Source organism: Pseudopodoces humilis, chromosome 7, assembly GCF_049639895.1.
Source record: "Pseudopodoces humilis isolate 2021_Gansu_Grassland_sample_001 chromosome 7, ASM4963989v1, whole genome shotgun sequence".
NCBI lineage: Eukaryota > Metazoa > Chordata > Aves > Passeriformes > Paridae > Pseudopodoces > Pseudopodoces humilis.
In genome coordinates, this window is record NC_142206.1 from 23,784,089 (window position 1) to 23,803,652 (window position 19,564).

General features: G+C 37.7%; 1 protein-coding gene across 1 annotated transcript in view; it reads left to right on the top strand.

The window, feature by feature from the left end:
- MYBPC3 (myosin binding protein C3) overlaps positions 1-19,564 on the top strand; it is a 62,477-nt gene that overhangs the window by 24,320 nt on the left and 18,593 nt on the right. The window contains exons 13-26 of the mRNA XM_014251878.2: positions 97-229; positions 456-458; positions 1,177-1,301; positions 1,889-1,994; positions 5,951-6,117; positions 6,496-6,661; positions 7,565-7,671; positions 7,993-8,022; positions 8,206-8,342; positions 9,816-9,893; positions 11,021-11,180; positions 13,172-13,276; positions 16,403-16,591; positions 18,549-18,683. Of these exons, the coding sequence (XP_014107353.2) occupies positions 97-229; positions 456-458; positions 1,177-1,301; positions 1,889-1,994; positions 5,951-6,117; positions 6,496-6,661; positions 7,565-7,671; positions 7,993-8,022; positions 8,206-8,342; positions 9,816-9,893; positions 11,021-11,180; positions 13,172-13,276; positions 16,403-16,591; positions 18,549-18,683 (1,641 nt within the window). The remainder of the gene's footprint in view (positions 1-96; positions 230-455; positions 459-1,176; positions 1,302-1,888; positions 1,995-5,950; positions 6,118-6,495; positions 6,662-7,564; positions 7,672-7,992; positions 8,023-8,205; positions 8,343-9,815; positions 9,894-11,020; positions 11,181-13,171; positions 13,277-16,402; positions 16,592-18,548; positions 18,684-19,564) is intronic.

Here is a 19,564-nt window from a genome sequence, read left to right on the forward strand (position 1 = left end):
ATGAAAGGGAATAAAGATTTGTTTCATGACCCAGAATGAAAAAGCCAAGTATAAAAATGATAAGGATTTTTTTTTTTTAATCATCCTTCATCATAGCATTCCTCAAGAAACTGGATCCAGCTTACCAAGTAGACAAGGGGCAAAAGATTAAATTAATGGTTGAAGTTGCCAATCCAGATGCTGATGTGAAATGGCTGAAGAATGGACAGGAGATCCAAGTGAGCGGCAGGTAAACTAGAAATACAAGAAATCCAAAAAGGAATGAACTACAGATTGGACAAAGTGGAAAATCTAGATTTTCTTTGAAAGAAAGGAATAAACAAAGAGAAATAGGAGCTGAGAAAGAATCTCTGTAGTGTTGTGGTCAGTTTGCTGTTGTCATAACCTTTTCTTTTTTCTTCCCTCTACTCTATATATCTACATGTGGGACTGGATGCTTCCATCTACCAATTTAGCAAGTAAGTCCTGAGATTATAGTCTGGTCTTTATGTGTATATCTGTCGCCCTGAAAACTAAAGCCTTCTGATAATGTTTTCATAGTTTTAGTTACTTTCCCATGAAATTTCTATAAACATAGGTTGTTTATCACATTCCTTCTAAGAAATGTCTTTTGATGGACCTTTCACATGACCAGTGTGCTTGGGAAGGTGGTAACTTAACTATCCAATCCCTACTCATGGTCAAGAATCTATAAATACTAGAGTCAGAGAATAAAGGGGTTCTTTCCTGTTCTAACACTGAGAAGCGTCCGTGTGAATCATTTCGTGTCCTTTAGTGACATATGTCCAGGGTACTTTCTCCTGACCTGGGATATACTTCAGCATAACTTGTTTGTAAAACCAATTTCCGGTGATTTTTTGTTGAAGCCACTTTTATTGGTAGTCATACTAGATCTTAGAACAGCATCCAACACCTTTCACAGGAGTTTGTACATCTCACCCTTGGAGGAAGATTCCCCATAATTTCCCATGCTAGTTTTTCAAACACTTCTCTTCACTTCAAAGTGCTTCTCTTCACTGCACCAGGACAGGCCTGTTGGGCTTGAGTCCTTACAGATCTTGCCACTGATGTCAGAAAAAAGAGTAGGAATCTTTTTCTCTTCCAGGCAGGAGAAGACAGTGACAGGGTCCATAAAGGTTTTTTTCCCAGATAATTACATTTAGATTCTCTTTTCAGATATATTTTTGAGGCTGTTGGGAATAAGAGAATACTGACCATAAACCACTGCTCTCTGGCTGACGATGCAGCATATGAATGTGTGGTAGGGGATGAGAAGAGCTTCACAGAATTATTTGTAAAAGGTGAGCAATGGTAGCAAAATTAAAGAGATCTCCCCTAACATTTATCATTGAATTACTGTCTTCTTCTCTACTCTCAGATTTATCTTACGTGAAAGGATACTCTTGAACATATTAACAAATTCTGAGATCTATTGAAGTAGGTCTTTTTCTTACAGTTAAACTGAGGAAAATTTTGCCTAACACTAACAAGGAAAGCAGCACAGTGATAGTATCATTAATTCTCATTTGGAAAGTTATTTACATCTCAACAATGGGGCTAGAAACTTAGAAAATTTGATTCTACTCAAGATAAACATGTACAAGCTGTACAAGCAGATCAAATAATACAAAAAAGTAATGCCTCCTGTTTAGAAATTTAGAATATATATGAAAACTGTTTAATCCTATATTTTTACTCCAATTCATGAAAAATTTCATTTGAAAATTCTCATAAGGTTATCTGGCATAGTAAATTTTAAGTTGTAAGACAGAGATCATCACCATTTATTTGTCCAGGGACTTCTCTTGTGGAGTAGAGAGTGATGAATTCTACCTCCGGTCTCCACCCTTTCAAAATACTGTTTTAATAAAATTCTCCTTATTTCCAGAACCTCCAGTCCTGATCACTCACCCACTGGAGGACCAGATGGTGATGGTTGGAGAGAGAGTGGAGTTTGAGTGTGAAGTGTCTGAGGAAGGAGCTACTGTGAAATGGTAAGGGAATAGAAGAAGAAAACCAAAGCAAACCAAACCGACATGAAACCATCTTTCTCCATGGAACATACCAGGAGGTGTGGAATAACAAGGGAGAATGCATCCTATGTAATTGTTTTCATGAAAAGATTGTCCCTCCTCCTATATGTCAAACACTGAGGAGGAGCTGAGAAGCAAAAATATGACACAAAAACATAGATTAATTATAGATATTTTATGGTGTCTCTAGAATTTCTTGCTCAGTGTTTACACTTCAGTAATGTCTAAGCATTGCCTAGACTAATCATATTTGTATTGTGATGAGTTTGCTGTACTTTTTGAAATCTTCTGATCTTCTCAACTGCAGGGATGTGTTTGGATTTCTAAAGTATTTTTTCTTAGGTGAAAAGTTAGTTATCTCTTGAGACACAGAGGGAACACATCTGCTGTGGCAATCCTGCAAATCTGGTCATTATGCTTATGCAGCGAGACGGATTAAGATGACAAGCATGTAGACCATGGATTCTGTTTTCTTGGGCATTCCAGCTGAGCAGAAGCTGGAAGGTGCATGCTGCTTGGGCAGGCGTGACAAGCAGGGCTCGTATGCCGTGTCTCACGCGCACTATTCTCACTTCATTTCTCTACCAGATGAAATTCCCTTGTGCTTGTTAACAGCTTCAGGCACATGGTTATCAAGCATTCCCACAATGCCCATTACATTCCTGGAAAGTGCCAGCTAATGATCTGCTGTCCCAAAGGAAGGAACTGAGAATTTAAATGGAGTCCAAGAGCTAGTACAGGGTGTGCATTACACTATTAAAGCCACAAGCACAGGGACACACATTCTATTGTTCAGGAACTGCCTGCAGATGCCTGGTCACAAGAGACGGGGACAACCAGATCTGTCCCTCTCAGAACACAGTGCAGCTGCCACACTTTGATCCCGTGCCTTTGAACAACTCCCATACATCTCGCAGAGCTGTTATCTGTGGGATGGGCATTTGATGTGACAAGGGCAAACCAGCAGCTGTCTCAGTCTGAAATGTAGCAAGTGGTCAGAGAAACTCATCAAATCATGGCAATGGAAAACTGAGCAGTTAGGCATTCACACTGTATTTTACTGGTTTTGTTACGTGAGACTCTGTCAATGCTCTCTGGCAACGAAAGAGAACATTTTGGACAGCGAAGAGAAGTGTCCAGGGAAAACTTGAAACACAGTGTGAAGAAAGAGTTCCAGTTTTACAGCTCATTAGGGAAATGCTCAGCAGTTTAAGCCAAGTAACAGCCCCTAACCCAGAGCACCTGTTATAGCTCTTAGACTCTTCAAACCCAGGACATAAAACCACACATGAAAAAAGGCAATTATGTGACTTGCGTAAGACAGACATAAGGGTGAGGCATGGCCATCAGACTAAGGCTCAGAGAATTCATTATGTGAGTCTCTTCAGAGCAGTCAGGAAAGAATGTTCATTTGATCACCAAGAAAGTTTTCACATTATTTCAACTCTTGCAGTACAGGTTTTTTCTAAACTTAGGATGATCTTGGAAATAAGATAATTCTCGAAGAAAATGACGTAATAAAATACATAGTTTTGATCTAATTTTTCCATCTCTGAACACTGGATGTACTATCTTATCAGCTCCAAATCAAAACAAACCATGATAATGCATATTTATAGCTATAAATCTGTGTGTCCCAATTATCACATAGTACCTACATAAATGACATGTCAGAAGAAATTAACCAATTATTCCTTAGAATCCAAATAGAAAATAGGAAAGCATTTCCAGACAAAGAGGCATTGAGTGGTAAAGTTGAGAACAGATATTTGATCTTGCAGATGTTCAGGACTTGGAAAGACTAAGTCACAACTGACCCACCTATTACTGCCCTAGTTCTGCTTCAAATGTGATGCTGGACCAATGACCTATGGTGTTCTGTAAACCAACACTTCTGATTCTTTACAATGCTTCACTTATGCTTTAATATCAGCAGATTCTTCTACTTTGTAGTTCCAGTTGCCAAAGAAAGGCCTGTAATATTACCTTAAAGACGTTTTCTGCTTTTCACAGCAGCAGTGTATTATTTTAAGCCAAATGATATCTGGGAGTTATTTTTCAATGTTTACAGTCTCTATTTGTCACTATACCCCTCTGCAAACTCTCAACTCATCCACAGGATCAGCAATGTGCTAGTCAGTAAAACAAACACAAGTTAAAGATAGTATTCCCTTCCTAGGGATTTAAGACACTAATCATTACAAAAAGACTATTTTCATTATTTAGTCAAAATTTCAAGAGAACTCTCTCTTACCAGTAGGTGAATAGTACTTTCAGATACTTTTCATGAGCCATGTATCAAAATAGACCATGGAAAAATAAATTTTAAAGTTCAGTTCCAAAAGTCCAGCCACAGTGTATGTTCTTGGCCTTGCATTTAGTGATGGCAGCATGCTGAACTTCGGGATTACAGTCCATTCTCAGCAATTCAGCAAAGGTTTCTGTATTGCATTGTAGCACTTGTTCCGGAACTAATTTGCATGAATCAAAGCACCAGCCTTAGGAGATCATCTTACATGTTGTCTCAGACTCTTGTCTGAAGAGGAATGAGGAGGAAAGAGAAGGAAACATTATCCTGGCACACTAAGCGCTGTGTTTCAAGTGGTTGTTAAAGGCATCCTCTGTTTCCTACCTTACTAGTGCTGTTCTGTGACCTGGAAGGGAGGCCAGTCCTTCTCTAAACCAACTCTAAGCTCCAGTGAGCTCTGCTGTAACAAACAATTATGAGGGAGTAACCTCTAGGTATCCTGAAATGCAGTTGCATCAGGAACTTCTAAGTCACAAGTTGTAGGATCCTTGTCTCTGCTTAAAGCTCTCACCTTGTGAATTACTCCAGCGGACTGACAGAGGTAAAAGGTTTTCTTGCATACATCTATATATATATCTAGTATTTTAATGAGTCCCAAGTAGCATTTCAATTTGCTATTCTGTAAATTCATTTGTTAAGCTGAATAGTCATTGAGTCACTGGTCACAAATAAGTTACAAATAATGGAAATGACAAAAAAGTAGAAAGAATATTTTTACTCTATTAAAATCACACATATTTTCCATTTGTTTTTCCATGTGACTATCAAAGAGAAAACCTTTTTCATTTATAAACTGCAGCAGTATTCAAGTAACATAATAGAAATTTATTCAAGTAATAATGAAAAATGTAATACTACAAAATTGGTAAATTGAAGAAATTACAAGTATTTTCTTGTAGCCTGTTTACGTTATTTAGGATTAGGAACAGGAAACCCTTAAAACACCTTATATATTTTCATATGACCTTGATTAAACAGCGTGAGTCCTCCCTGCGCATTTCCCTTCATGACAACTGGAAATTACAATAATTAAATTTCCTCCTGGGCTGGATGGTGTAGCTTAATTTAGTAAAGTCTTAAGTATACTGTGGTATCCTTGAATGGAAAGAGCTACAAAATCCAAAATACACACTCATTTGACTCCATCCTAAGATTTTGTCCTTTTGCTGATGCCCACAAAGCATGGATTTATAACAATTATATTTCACATCAGGAAAATTAAGACTTTTAAGTAATATCCCATCAAGCCTCATTTAATTTTATGGCTGTCTTAAAGACAGTAAATTCCCTGCTGGTGAAGTGTGTTTTCAACCCTTTATCTTCTACAGCACTTAACATACTTTCATGTTTATCTATAGCATATAAATAGAAAAAAATCAAGTAATTACTTGTGGCGAATTCTCTTGTCAAATTCGTAGGGAAAATTAATGGTCAAGATAAAGGCATTCTGGTTCCACTAACATTTGTGCAACAATCCCTTTTTTCTAACTTTAAATGCCACAATGATTGGATTCACCTTGTGTCTTCCAATCCCGGGTAACATTGAGCTAACTCTTACTCCTCTCTTTCAACCATAACAAAAATGACTCAACACTATTTGGTATTTCAGGGAAAAGGATGGAATTGAACTGACACGAGAAGAAACCTTTAAATACCGATTCAAGAAAGACGGAAAAAAACAGTATCTCATTATTAATGAGTCAACCAAGGAGGACAGTGGACACTACACTGTGAAGACCAACGGTGGGGTATCAGTGGCTGAACTGATAGTGCAAGGTAGGCACAGGGAATATCCCAGAACTAGAGAGGCTGAAAAATGAGAACAGGCTGAAGGTAACCTTCTCCAGATGGTGCAGAGTGGTAGCATAATCCTCCTGATGGGGAAAAAGAAGGTGCAATAAGGGACATAGGGCTGGATAATAAAGGCTTCAAGGAGAAGTCAGGCCTGTGGGCCGGATATAACAGATACCCTGATAACAACAGGGGCTTAGCTATCAGTCCTGTTAAAGCCCTGCATGCTCTGTATTTCCCTTCAGATTTCCTCCTTCCATAGACAGCTTGCTCAGCCCTCACCTTTTCTACTCAGTGAATCCACTCCACTTACAGAGCTATTCTGATTTTTTATGTGTGTATCAATTATTCTCACAATATCAGAGAAAAAGCTGGAAGTTTATCAGAGCATTGCAGACCTGACAGTGAAGGCACGTGACCAGGCAGTCTTCAAGTGTGAAGTTTCTGATGAAAACGTGAAAGGAATCTGGCTGAAAAACGGAAAGGAGGTGATTCCAGATGAAAGGATAAAGATCTCCCATATTGGCAGGTGAGTCTTGTTTCAGAAAGCAGGTACAGGCTTGGGTATTGCAGTGCAATCCATAAGAATTGTTACCTCAGGGGATAAGAATATAAAGCAAGACTTTGTCCTGGCTCCAGCTAAAAGGTAAAAAGTTTAAAAGCTTTTCATATGCAACCAACATTTAGTGACAGACTTGTTTCAGTATGTGTGTGGTCTTTCTGAATTGGTGCATTTTATATGTATGACTTCAGTGGTGTATCAGCAAAAGTAAATCTTAGTTTTCATTAGGATTATGTGGTGTCAAACAATCTAGAAAACACATTGTTGATAACTTTAAACTAACAGTAGTGTTTATATAGTACATGTGAGTAAATCCTACAGAAAAATTAGTGTGTTTATATAAAACATACACAGTTGTGTAGTTCTGTGCTCAAGTTTCCTAGCAATCTATCTACTAATGGAAATGGAAACCAAGAAGATTCAGCATTAAATACTAGGCGAAGTCTTTCCTGGTATTGTTTTCTGTATTCTGTTTTGAACTTAAAATGATACAGGGATGGAGAATTACTTTTTACTTTGTTTAGTCAGAGTTACTGTTGCACAATCGGATCAAATGAAACCAGTCAGCAGTGTTACAACTGCCCTTGTAGTGGTAAAGGACTGGACCAGAGCAAGGAAACTGCTTGCTGTCTTCAAGCAATCTACCTAGACCAAAAAATCCATTCACAGACAATGTGCTGATATGGATTGGCTTTAATACTGAAAGCAGAGCAGTTTACAGTCCTGGTGGTTGTTGATTTGTGTCATGACAAGGGAAGAAGTAATAATTTCTGTTAGTATTCTATAGCCTGCGCGTTGTCTCTCGAGATAGCCCTGTTTCTCCTGGGGAGGTAAGGTAAGGGAGTGGAATATATTTGCTCATGTTTCCAGAATCCATAAACTAATTATTGAGGATGTAACACCAGAGGATGAGGCTGATTATTCCTTCATTCCACAAGGATTTGCTTACAACCTTTCTGCCAAGCTTCAGTTTTTGGGTAAGTTATCTTAGAATGTGTAATGGGAATTCCACAGGGATAAAATGGGAACATTAATCATGGTTATACCAGGAAAGAGAATGCCAATCTCTTTTCTGATACCTCAATGTAGGCTCATTGCTTCTCCTTGTTATTTTGCATTACCACTATCACATTGGTTTAAAGAGCCCATTTTTAAATTTATTGTATAAATCTGCTGGTTAATATGCCTTATGAGGTTTCAGTCAGTTTTAAAACTGCTTTGTGGGTGCAGATGCTATGTAAATTCTGTTTTCTGATCTATTTCTTCTTCCCCATCTCCTTTTTTCTTTCCCTCCTCAGAGGTCAAGATAGATTTTGTACCAAGAGAAGGTAAGAACACCAGTCATTATTTATATGCAAGTAAGAATGTTTTCAATAGCAAAGTAAGCAGTATAAATTTTTAATTTTTAATTTAATGTGTGAATATTCTTTTTTTTTTTCCTTTTTTCTTTTTTTTTCCATTCAGATTAGTCAAACTATATTTAAAACTTATTTTCTCTACCTTTCCTATAGAACCCCCTAAAATCCACCTTGACTGTCTGGGCCAGTCCCCTGACACTATTGTTGTGGTGGCTGGGAACAAACTGAGATTGGATGTTCCTGTATCAGGAGATCCAACACCCACTGTCATCTGGCAAAAAGTAAACAAGGTAATGTACAAGCCTGAGGCAAGTCACAACAGCAAATTTATTTTTCCTTCCCAGATATTACTTCAGTTTACGGTTATTTACAAGTATTTCCATCTTCTTTTCAATTTTATTTGCATTGCAGCTGCTTGGGACATGGCTGGTTTTGTGATTCATCCTGAACTGTTCCTTTTTATGAACTGTTCCCTGTTTTTTTAGTCCAAAAGAAGGGGCTGACTATATATGAGTAGACATATGTACATGCAGATAGAAGGATACAATACTCATTTATTCTCTTCCTACCTCATAGAAAAATAAATAAATTATGAGTCATTCCCATCACCTTCACCTGATAGAATGAACATTTTCTGGAGGTGGCAGCTTCTTTTTTTAGTCTTTATCATGGATTCTACAATTTGTGAAGAAAATGTCATCTTAGCAGACTAGTGGCATAAAACTGAATTTCATATAATAAAAATAGAGGAACCTTGCTATTTACCTTATCAAAGCAATTACAAAACATCAGAGAAAGAATTTAGAGCTAGACTTAAAATGTTAATTGAGCTTTCTTTCTGGGCATCTTAAAATATCGCCACCCCTCACCATATGTGGGCTTTTGAGCTATAACTAGCACAAAACAGAAATATTTTGCATAACATTCTACAGCATCATTACACTTCCATATGTGTAGATACAGAAAAAATAATATTGCCAATAATGTTAATTCCCCCAGTCTCCTATTTTTTCATGATTATGCGGCATTCTTGTTCAGGTTAGCACAGCTAATAGCACTCAGAACTTTTTTTTCTGCAATGCAGAATTAGTATGGAAACAAATTTTTAAAAAAAGCCAAGAAACTGACTCTTCTGTACAGACGTTTCTCTGATAAAATGATGACTTGGTATCAGACAACCTCTACACAGTGTTACTTCAGAGATGTGAGGTCTCAATATATGAGGAAAAGCAGCCAGTCTTGGTTGAAGGTTGTGTAAAATACACTTACTAACGAAATTCTAAACAAAGAGTAGCACAGCCTCAAAAGATGTTATTCAATGGGTGTTACAGACCTGAATGTATGTCTGAGTGTAAAAATATTTACATCAATTTACTATCCCATTGTTACAGAGAGAAGTAATCCTTATTTTTGTACTTACACATACAGAGTAACTAGTACCAGAAGACACAGACAGGTTCAGAACCAGTTACAACAATACTGCAGGAATGTCATGCTTCTTCCTTTGCTAAGCTGCAAATCTGACTTTGCTGACTTATCCTTCCCTTAATTCACTGCATTCTGACACCTTTTTTTTTTTTCCCATTTCTGCTTTTTACTTTGGTTTTGGTAGATTTCCTTCCCTGCTCTGCTTGCTGCCTCACTTTGCTTTTCTCACACCTCCATATTCAACCCCCCTAACAAACTCTTCTCTGTCTTGCAGAAACAGCTTTACTGCTCTGCTCAGCCTTAGCTGACTTTCTGTGGTTTCTTTGCTTATCTAGAAAAATGACCTAGTTCGAAACAATGATGATTCCATGACTGCCTCAGAAAACAGCAGTGATTTAAATATTGATAATAAGGTAAGCTCCTTATGATTTATGCAATCACACTAGTGTTCTTAGTGTTTTCCAGATAAAAGGTTATATTCAAAAGGAAATAAAGTTTAAGTCAATAGATATTAAAAATGGTGACTCAAACAGCACATAAGGCCCCCTGTCCTGCCTCACAGTGGTAATTACCAGACACCTGCAGGACACAAGAGATCTGGTGAACAATTTTAGAGTAAGAAGCTGATTGAGAAAATCTTTCTGATCACCATCACATGGTGACTGGGTTACAAGGAATCAAAGCAGTTGTTTGAAAACTCTTTTAGATTTAATTGTGGGGTTTTTTTCTCCCTCAGTAACCTGTAAGCTTCAATAATAACTAGAACAAAATCTAACAGGACACATGGAATGATGACAATGGGTTAAGTGAGTGGATGGACTATAAAGCAGTGAAGCAGGACTCCCTTTGCAGCAACTTTCATTTTTCACAAAAATTGCTTCTCTCTTGACAGAGTAAAAAATATTTTACATTTATTATACAGCAATAAACCATTCTTGGGGTTAGGATCCTGCTGCACTAATCACTATTTGGACACATATTCTTTCTAATGGTTCCTGCTCTAAATCTAAAGACACATAAACACATAAGTAAGAAAGGAGTTTATTACATATGTACAACTAAATGGTGGTCGTTTTGTTTAGATTTTAGCAAAAAAGTGGAAAGTTTCCCATATGACATTATTGAGAGGCAGAAATCACACTGATGCCATTAACAGTTACAAGAATCTTATTTTAATTTATACAGTAACCAACTGTTATCCAAGAAACTTTTCACAGTGATGCTAGCAACTGTACCAAGTAGGAATTTCTGGAAGTACTTAGTAAGTTCTTTGAAACATAACTGGGTTTGCGTAACTAGTGGTGAATCTCAACAACCTTCAGACTTCCAGAACCAACTTTCCCAAAGTTATTTATGTGAGCAAGACAGTCTATATTTTCTCTCTTCTACATACAAACAGAATTTGAAAAATTTTATATATTTTCAATAATTACTGTAATATTCAATGATTTTTAGATTTTCACCAGCTTACACACAGACTCATCAGGCTGTCCCTGGCACCACTTGGAATGATTTTATCTGTCACTTTCACTGTCCACAGCTCCTGTTTGAATCTGAAGGTAGAGTCCGTGTGGAGATGCATGAAGACCATTGTGTCTTCATCATTGAAGGGGCAGAAAAAGAGGATGAGGGAGTTTACAGAGTTATACTTAAGAATCCAGTTGGAGAAGATAAGGCTGACATCACAGTCAAAGTCATTGGTAAGTGAAGGAAAGAAACAACTAGAGCATGAAAGAATCTTGAGTCTGCTGAAACTCACCCATCTAAAAGTCTAAAAGTCTCTCTGATACAAGTTCTGGCTTTAGGTTTAGAAAAATGGGAAAGGATCATAAAGAGAGGAACATTATCAATTGTAAATTTGGCAGAAGTACTTTTTCAGAGGTGAAAAGTTAATAGAACAACTCCCCGTAGTAATCCATGTGTTTCCTGTTTCAGGTGATTCTATCATTTTATGGATGACATTCCATTCTGAAGTATATGCTTCATGCTTGTCAGAGATAAGAAAAGTTTCTAGTCATTTTGTTATGGGTTGTTTTTAAGCAGAGATGACTTCATTCTATAAGCAGTAAATTGTTCATGAATAAAGAAACATAACTTATCTGATAGAAGATGAATAGATTGACAGACTATTCAATGAGTCACAAAAGACCAGGGAGGGATATGATTTTGAGTCAGTAAGTTTTATAAATTTTTCATAATATTTAACTTGCTGATACCCTGGCACACATAACAAAAGGACAAGCAAATCAAAAATTATAAAAGAAAATTACTTTCACCTACAGTATTAAAATTTAGAATTGCTTGGTAAATACTAAGTTTTTTCCAATCTTTTATAAATATTAAATCAGGATATTTACTGTGAATATCTCCAAAGTGACATAATATGTGAGATATGCAGTCTTATTTTATAAAATTTATTCTAGAGAAAATAGGGAACCCTGGAGCAAGCCTCATCTTGCAGAACAGAATTACCTTATATTTTTGCAAAACTTGTATTATGTCTGGGAAGAAAAAGGGAGATGAATAACCAATGATATTTAAAGGAAACCAACCAGCAAAGAAGTATCAAAGAGCAGGATTCCCTTTAGATTAAGTTAATACATTCTGGTTGTACCTATTGTTGCTATCTGAGCTGTATCACAGAATCACATAATAAATTTGGTTGGAAAAGATTTCTGATCTCATCAAGTTCAACCCCACCATGTCAACTAGATCAGGCACTGACTGCCACATCTAGTCTTTACATTAACACCTCCAGGGATGGTGACTCCATGGGAAGCCCATTCCAAAATCTAATCACCCTTTCTGTGAAGAATTTCTTCCTAATGTCTAACCTAAACCTCCTCTGGTGTAGCTTAAGCCTGTGTCCTCTCATCCTGTTGCTGTTCGGCTGGGAGAAGGGGCTGCACCCCACCTGGCTGCACCCTGCTTTCAGGGAGTTGTAGAGAGCAATAAGGTGTCCCCTAAGTCTTCTCTTCTCCAGACTAAACAACCCCAGCTCCTTCAGCCACTCCTCAAAGGACCTGTGCTCCAGACCCTTCACCAGATCCATTGCCCTTCTCTGGACATGCTCCAGCCCTTCAGTGTCCTTCTTGTAATGAGGGGCCCGAAACTGGACACAGCACTTGAGCTGTGGCCTCACCAGTGCTGAGTACAGGGGGGCAATCACTGCCCTGGTCCTGCTGGCCACACTATTGCTGATACAGGCCAGGATGCCATTGGCCTTCTTGGCCACCTGGACACTGATGGATCATGTTCAGCTGCTGTTAACCAGCACCCCCAGGTCCTTTTCCACTGGACCAGCTTCCAGCCACTCTTACTGCAGCCTGTAGTGCTGGAGGAGGTTCTTGTGGTCAAAGTGCAGCACGCAGCACTTGGTGTGGTTGAACCTTATGCCATTGGCCTTGGCCCATGATCCAGCCTGTTCTGGTTCTTCTGCAGGAAGAAGGCAAATCAACACTCAACAATACCAACTTGGTATCATCCATGAATTTGTTAATGATAGATTCAATACCCTCATCGAGATAATCAATAAAGATATTAAACAGAACTGGGCCCAACACTGATTCCTGGGGGATGCCACTACATCAATATCACACACACACAAAAAAAAATGTTAAAAATGTTTGATTTACTTGCATAAAGAAATTTAAACAATAACAACTCTCGTTCATTCTCACACATTCTTCAGATGTTCCTGACCCTCCAGAAGCTCCCACGATCAGCAACATTGGAGAAGATTGCTGTACTGTGCAGTGGCAACCCCCTAAATATGATGGTGGGCAACCAGTACTTGGTAAGAGTCTAAAAACATGAGGTTCCCTGACACTTTGCATGTATTTCTTGCTGCTCCTTTGAAATGGTGCAGAAGGATTCTTTGTTTAGACATAAGGAAGGCTGACCCTCACATGGGAGCTGCTCTGATGCATGAATCTTCACACCTGCCTGGGTTCTGGCCCTCCAATTCTGAGGAGAGAGTGCCCTCTGCCTGTGCGATTTGAGTCAGAGAAGAATTCAGCAAACAAGTTCCCAAAGCACGAAAAGGTGATATGAAAAATAGCTAAAGCTGACTATTCTCACTGAAGACTGAAAATTTAAGTCAGTATACAGGCTTTTGTGCTCACCTAGGAATATCAAAACAGATCTGTGGCCACCTCAGTCATCAACTCCAGACTTCTGCAATCTCAGGCACTCTTGCAATATGTGTTTTATAGTGGAAAACTACTTCATAACTCTACTTCATATAAAACAATGGTTCATAAAACAGTTTCAATCATTTTAGTGACCTTAAAATCTGTCCTAAAAACTAGAGTGCAAAGTTATCATGTGATGCAGGAAATGAGCAGGCAAACGAGACTATCAAGATTATCACTGACACCATTTTAAATTCTGCACATAGCATGGCGAGTTTTAGATAAAAATCTCTGTGATCCTCAGAAGAAAAAGAAAATAATGCAGGATCTTGATCAATTTTAGGAGAAAAAATTTGTCTGGGGTCCATATCTAGCAATTTGTTTAATAAAGATCTCTGGAGCCTGAGTTTCTCTGAAATAAAAAAAAAACAAAACACTTTTTTTAATGTAAGCTATATGGACTCCCATGGGGATGCCAGAGCTAGAAATGTCTAAAATTCTCTCAATCCCCTGAATAGTATCTGGAAGAGAAGAGTTTGTATTTTCTTTTGGATGTTTGGACTTCATTCATTTCCACATGATCTATCTCATTTAAATCAAAGCATTTACCCATGCAGGAATGAACAAGGTATTGCTGGGCCAGTGCTTTGTGGTTTCATTTGTTCTGACAAGAAGCCATCAAGAAGTCAGCAGTTTAAAATATTATGTGCGAAGATATTTACCAGTAGTTGTGTCATTGTTTTGTAGGGTTTTCAGGGTACATATTTTGAAAAGTTTTTTGCTTTGTTTTCACTGTCAAAGGAAGGATTTTGTTGATGTTCCAAGAAGGACCCTTTGCACTACCTGAGGAGGTTTCTCCAGTTGGCACAGGGCTTCTCTGCTGGTAGAGCTCCAATAAAACCCCTGCAGCAGGGGGAGAGGAAAAGCCGAATGCAGCACTACCCATTAAAACAGAGCTTTAAAAGCAAGTTTAAAAGGCAGGGGGAAAAGGCATATTCGTTCTTATCTGTCATCATATTGTCACAGATGGCATTGTAGGCAGTCAGATACTGTCTTTATTAGCTATATCCAACAGATAGAAAAAAAGAAATTCACACCCCATCTTCACCTTTCCTGGGGTTTTGTGTGCTTTTTGTATTACTAAAACAGAACCTTTAACTCTCACCCATTTGGTGCATTTAGGGAAATAATCTGCTTTACCAAATGTCACCAATACTACCAGTATCTTCATTTTACCTCCTTTCTGCCTGGTTTTTTTTTATTTTATTTAAAATGTCTTCATTTTGACATTTATGTGTTTAACACTGCTTATTTATAACAGCAAAAAGCCCCAGCAACCGAGCTGATGAAACTTCTCTCAGTCTCATAGACCCTGTTGAAGAGAGAAACAAACAGGAACATACCAAAGGAACCATAGGTTCTTTGCTTACAGCACTTAACTCCGAAAGCTACTGAAAACAAGCATGCCAGGAGCACATTGTTATGCATTTAAAGTGATGATACAACCTGTCAGCTTAAAGATACTTCCACTGTTCTTTTCCCAGAACATTCTGCAGACTCCCATGCTGTTTTTGCCTTTCAGCATTGACAGGAAAGGTTGCATGATGTCTGTGCCTACAGCATGCCAGCAAATCAAATGTGCCCGTCATCATGTGTCTCATCCCTGGAGACACCTTAAGTGTGAAACATACTTCCCAGGTATATCAAAGGGACTTTTGCAAATTTGATAGCCATGACCTTGGTGAGCAGCAGGACTGAATCACTCCTCTGCATGGCTCAATTAGAAGTCATTGCTATGCACTTACACTATTATAGCTGACCCCTGTTACAGACATCTGCAGTCTGTGGGTAAGAACACCCCTATAAAATACATTCAAATACATGGCACGTGTACATGACTATTCAGTGAATTCTCTGATTATTCATTAAAAAATTAATAGCTTTCATAGCAAAGTTTGTTTAGAAGAAGCCTACGTGGATCACATCCAGTCACGCTATCTGCAACACAGAGAAGCAGAAGAAATTTAATATAGCTAAATGGAAATAAACAGTTCAGTAGTCCTTTGTATCAAGTCAACTGGAAAATATCTGCCACGTATATTTCCAATGTGATATACAACCATCCTCCATATTAAGCATCAGGAATCACAGATTCCATTCTCAGATTTGGGAAATGAGAAGTTTATCTTTTATACTGATAATTCAGCCTCACTTAGTCATTCTGGAAAACAGCATGGTAGTGTTGGAAAGGCTATGGGTGTTCTGGAGAAGTGGAGAAGTGCTAAGACATGGATTCCAGGCACACAGATGACACCTTAAATTGTACTGCAGATTTGCTCTGCAGTGCTCTCAGCTCTCTTTGTCTCTGCTATCATACAGGCTCACTTTTCTTCCCAAGGAAATCAGAACAAGAAAAATGGTGAGTGGCCATATCTCACTCACTGTAGGGTTGAAGAAGCTGAGATCTGCATTATCTGGGAAGCATTCTGTGTTTCCACAGCTTTGCAAAGAGCACAGAGATCTAGTATCAGTTTTTTGATAAAACATTAATTTTAAAAAAAGGAATTGTCAAACTGTTCATCCAATTAATTCTTTGTGGGGGATTTAGGATGTTAGTCAAGATTAGTGAATTAAAGCAGAATAGAAGAAGGAAATTAATTTTTTAACTCTATACCACATCTCAAACATTTCAAGGAAATTTCTCTTTCGTTTAAAAGGATTTTATTTTTTTCCTGTGTGTGAGATAACAATTTCCAGTTCTTTTACATCATAACAGCTGTCCTTTCCAGGCTACATTTTAGAGAGAAAGAAGAAGAAGAGCTATCGATGGATGAGACTGAACTTTGACCTTTTAAAAGAGCTAACCTATGAAGCCAAGCGGATGATTGAAGGAGTCGTTTATGAGATGCGGATTTATGCTGTAAATTCTATTGGCATGTCCCGGCCAAGCCCTGCCTCACAACCCTTCATGCCAATTGGTGAGTTTTGAAACTCCATGGTATTTCTAGGATAAAACCAAGACAGGATAATTTTGACCTCTTCTCTTCAAGCACTCTTACAGCTGAAAAGAATGTGTCAGGAAAGAGACTATCAACCATCTCTATATTCTATATTTAATCAACCTTTTCCTTTGTAATGTTCCTCTTCTCTGTCTCTCATTCCTCTTCCTCAAGAGCACAGAGGTTCCAGTTTCATGAAATTGCTGATGAATTTTTAGTTGTTATAATTAGAAGTGTGAGAGTCAAGCTGGATCTGGAAAGGAGGAGAACTAATTGACAGAGATTTCCCTGTCCCTCTCAGCTTCTCCCATTCCCTTATGGGTGCAAATATCATAGTATCCCGTCCAGTGCTCCCTTAATCCCGGCCCTCTCCACAGCTAAAAGGATAGATGATTAAGAAAATATTTGAGGAATGATTTTCTATAAATAATCCTTCCCAACACAGCAGCGCAGTGTCTCCTGCAGTTTCCTGAGCAAGGAGCAAACTGAAGGAGTCCTCAGGAAGCCTGCCTGCTAAGACTTTTAGGGAGAAGACCTACAAAAATACAAATAGCTGGAGATTAAAATGACTAGAGTTTCTAAATCTACAAATAACAGCGAAGGGGGACAGCCTGCTGACGGAGATAATGTAAAAGCAGATGATGCAGTGAAGGAGTCAGAAGGGAAAGCTGAACTGCAAGAAGGGTCTCTTAATTCTGGATTTCAGACACACAACGGCTGGTCCGCAACAAAAGAGGTCAAACAAGAACCATCCAGTGGAGCTACTGAAAAAAAAGGTCCAAAGTTTTCATGGGATAGGCAGAGTTTTACTTGATTAAGGATAAAGTTCACACTTACTTCTTCAGAGAAGAGGTTTGGGGTTTTGATCGTGTACTGTGTGGTTGTGTATGCTCCCAATTGCATTTGCCTCCCGTGTGCTGTCCGTGCTACCATGTGAATACAAAAATTTTTGAGTTACAGAAATGAAATTAGATGATTTTTTTTTTCTTTTACAATAACTTTGGGAACTAAGATTGATTTCAATTCGTTTCACAATTTGTGAACCTGTATTTAACTTACCTCGTAAAATCTATTATGTATATTCAGAAGATGTTCAGTTTATAATACACATATACACAGATTATGACAGACATATATTTTATTGACACAATTGCTCTTATGGTATGTATACTAAATGTTATGGTCCTGCACCTTAAATGTTATTTTGAGAAAGTTGCTTTCTGCTTGTTTTTTGGTATCAATTATTTCACAGTAACATTTATGTGCATTTTGGATCCTCTAGTAAGGACTTTTCTTGATTATTTTTAAGTTAGTAGATAATAGTCATGCTGCAGAAGACTGAATTTAGCTAGAGGTCTTTCTGAACTGGGGTTTTATATAAAGCCATAACACACCTGTTCTGAAGAGATATGAAAAAGCTGTATCTAAATCAAAATTTTTCATCCCCAAAATATTTTTCTCAAGTATGTCTCTGTTACAAATGCACAAATCAGAAGTAGGGTTTCTGTAACCATTTAGTCATAACTTTTGGTCATTTTCTTCACTGTGTGAGTGAAGTGAAATTTAGCCGCTGTCAATTTGGTCCTCTGACTATGCAAATTTTGTCCAGTTACAATCAGGGTGTAAGTACAGAATACAAAAGGTACATATTTTTATTTCTAGACTTCTCTGCAGACTTATGATGACAATTTGACTCCCTTCTACAAGTCTTTTATATTAACCTCTTGTTCCCCTTCCTATTGTAGGAATCTTATGCCGTTCTTTTATTAAATTATGTAATAGGTGTTACACTTTACAACTGAGCTTCAGGTAGATTTATTTTATTAATATAGACAATGGTACATAAATCAGCAGTTAATCACTCCTTGTATAGTCTCTGAATTCTCATAGTTGTATTGCTATTTATCAGTATCTACTTGTCTGTGTCTCCTTACAGCTCCTCCAAGTGAACCAACCCACTTCACAGTGGAAGATGTTTCTGACAGCACTGTTTCCTTGAAGTGGAGACCCCCTGAGCGGATTGGAGCTGGGGGATTAGATGGTTACATGGTGGAATACTGCAAAGATGGATGTAAGTAAGCATGAGCACTAGGCAGCAGCAACAGAGCATTTAAAAAACGCTCCAGTTGCAATAACTTCACCTCAATACACTACCAACAATCTAACCGTGTCCAGCATGATCAAATTTTAACTCTAATCTATGTCTATCATCCTTGCCAACCATCACCATACTCACTACAATGTGACTGTAAAACCATGGAAGTCACATCCATAATGTCATCTTCACAGTCATCAGAAGCTTAAATAAACATAATACAAAAATATTATTGCTGTTCTCTAGTCACTACTATACTTCTGTATTATTCATGAATTACATATTCCTTAAAACAAAAAAAATAACTTGCTTGTGATGACATCAGTCAAACTTTAAGTAACCATTACCTTACCTCATTTAATACTTGTACCAGTAATAAAGAGTGCAACAGCACCATATCTACAAAAATCCCATGTTCTGTGATGCTAAAACGTAGTACTTATAAAAGTCAAACAACAAATTTACAGTCACTTTAATATTGACATTTTCCCTGACATTAGGCTCAATTGCCAAATAATCTAAACAAGGGGGTTTACAGGGCATAATTTATGCAGAAATAAGGTATAGTCTTTAATGAGAAATCACTATAGAATTACCAGAATCTCTATGTCATTGTCATAGCAGAATGATTTTATCAGTCATATTTCTGTGCTTTATAATAAGGAAGCACTAAGAATTTTGTTCTACTGTGTCAACTGAGAATTAAACAATAAATTCCAACAGTCATGCGCTCTATTACTATATTATATGTGGCTCTCATTGATCTGTTTGGACAGCAACAGAAGGTATATTTACACCAAGAAAAAAAAATAAAATTAAGGCTTCATTTTCGTGCTAAAGCTACTTCCAAAATTCTC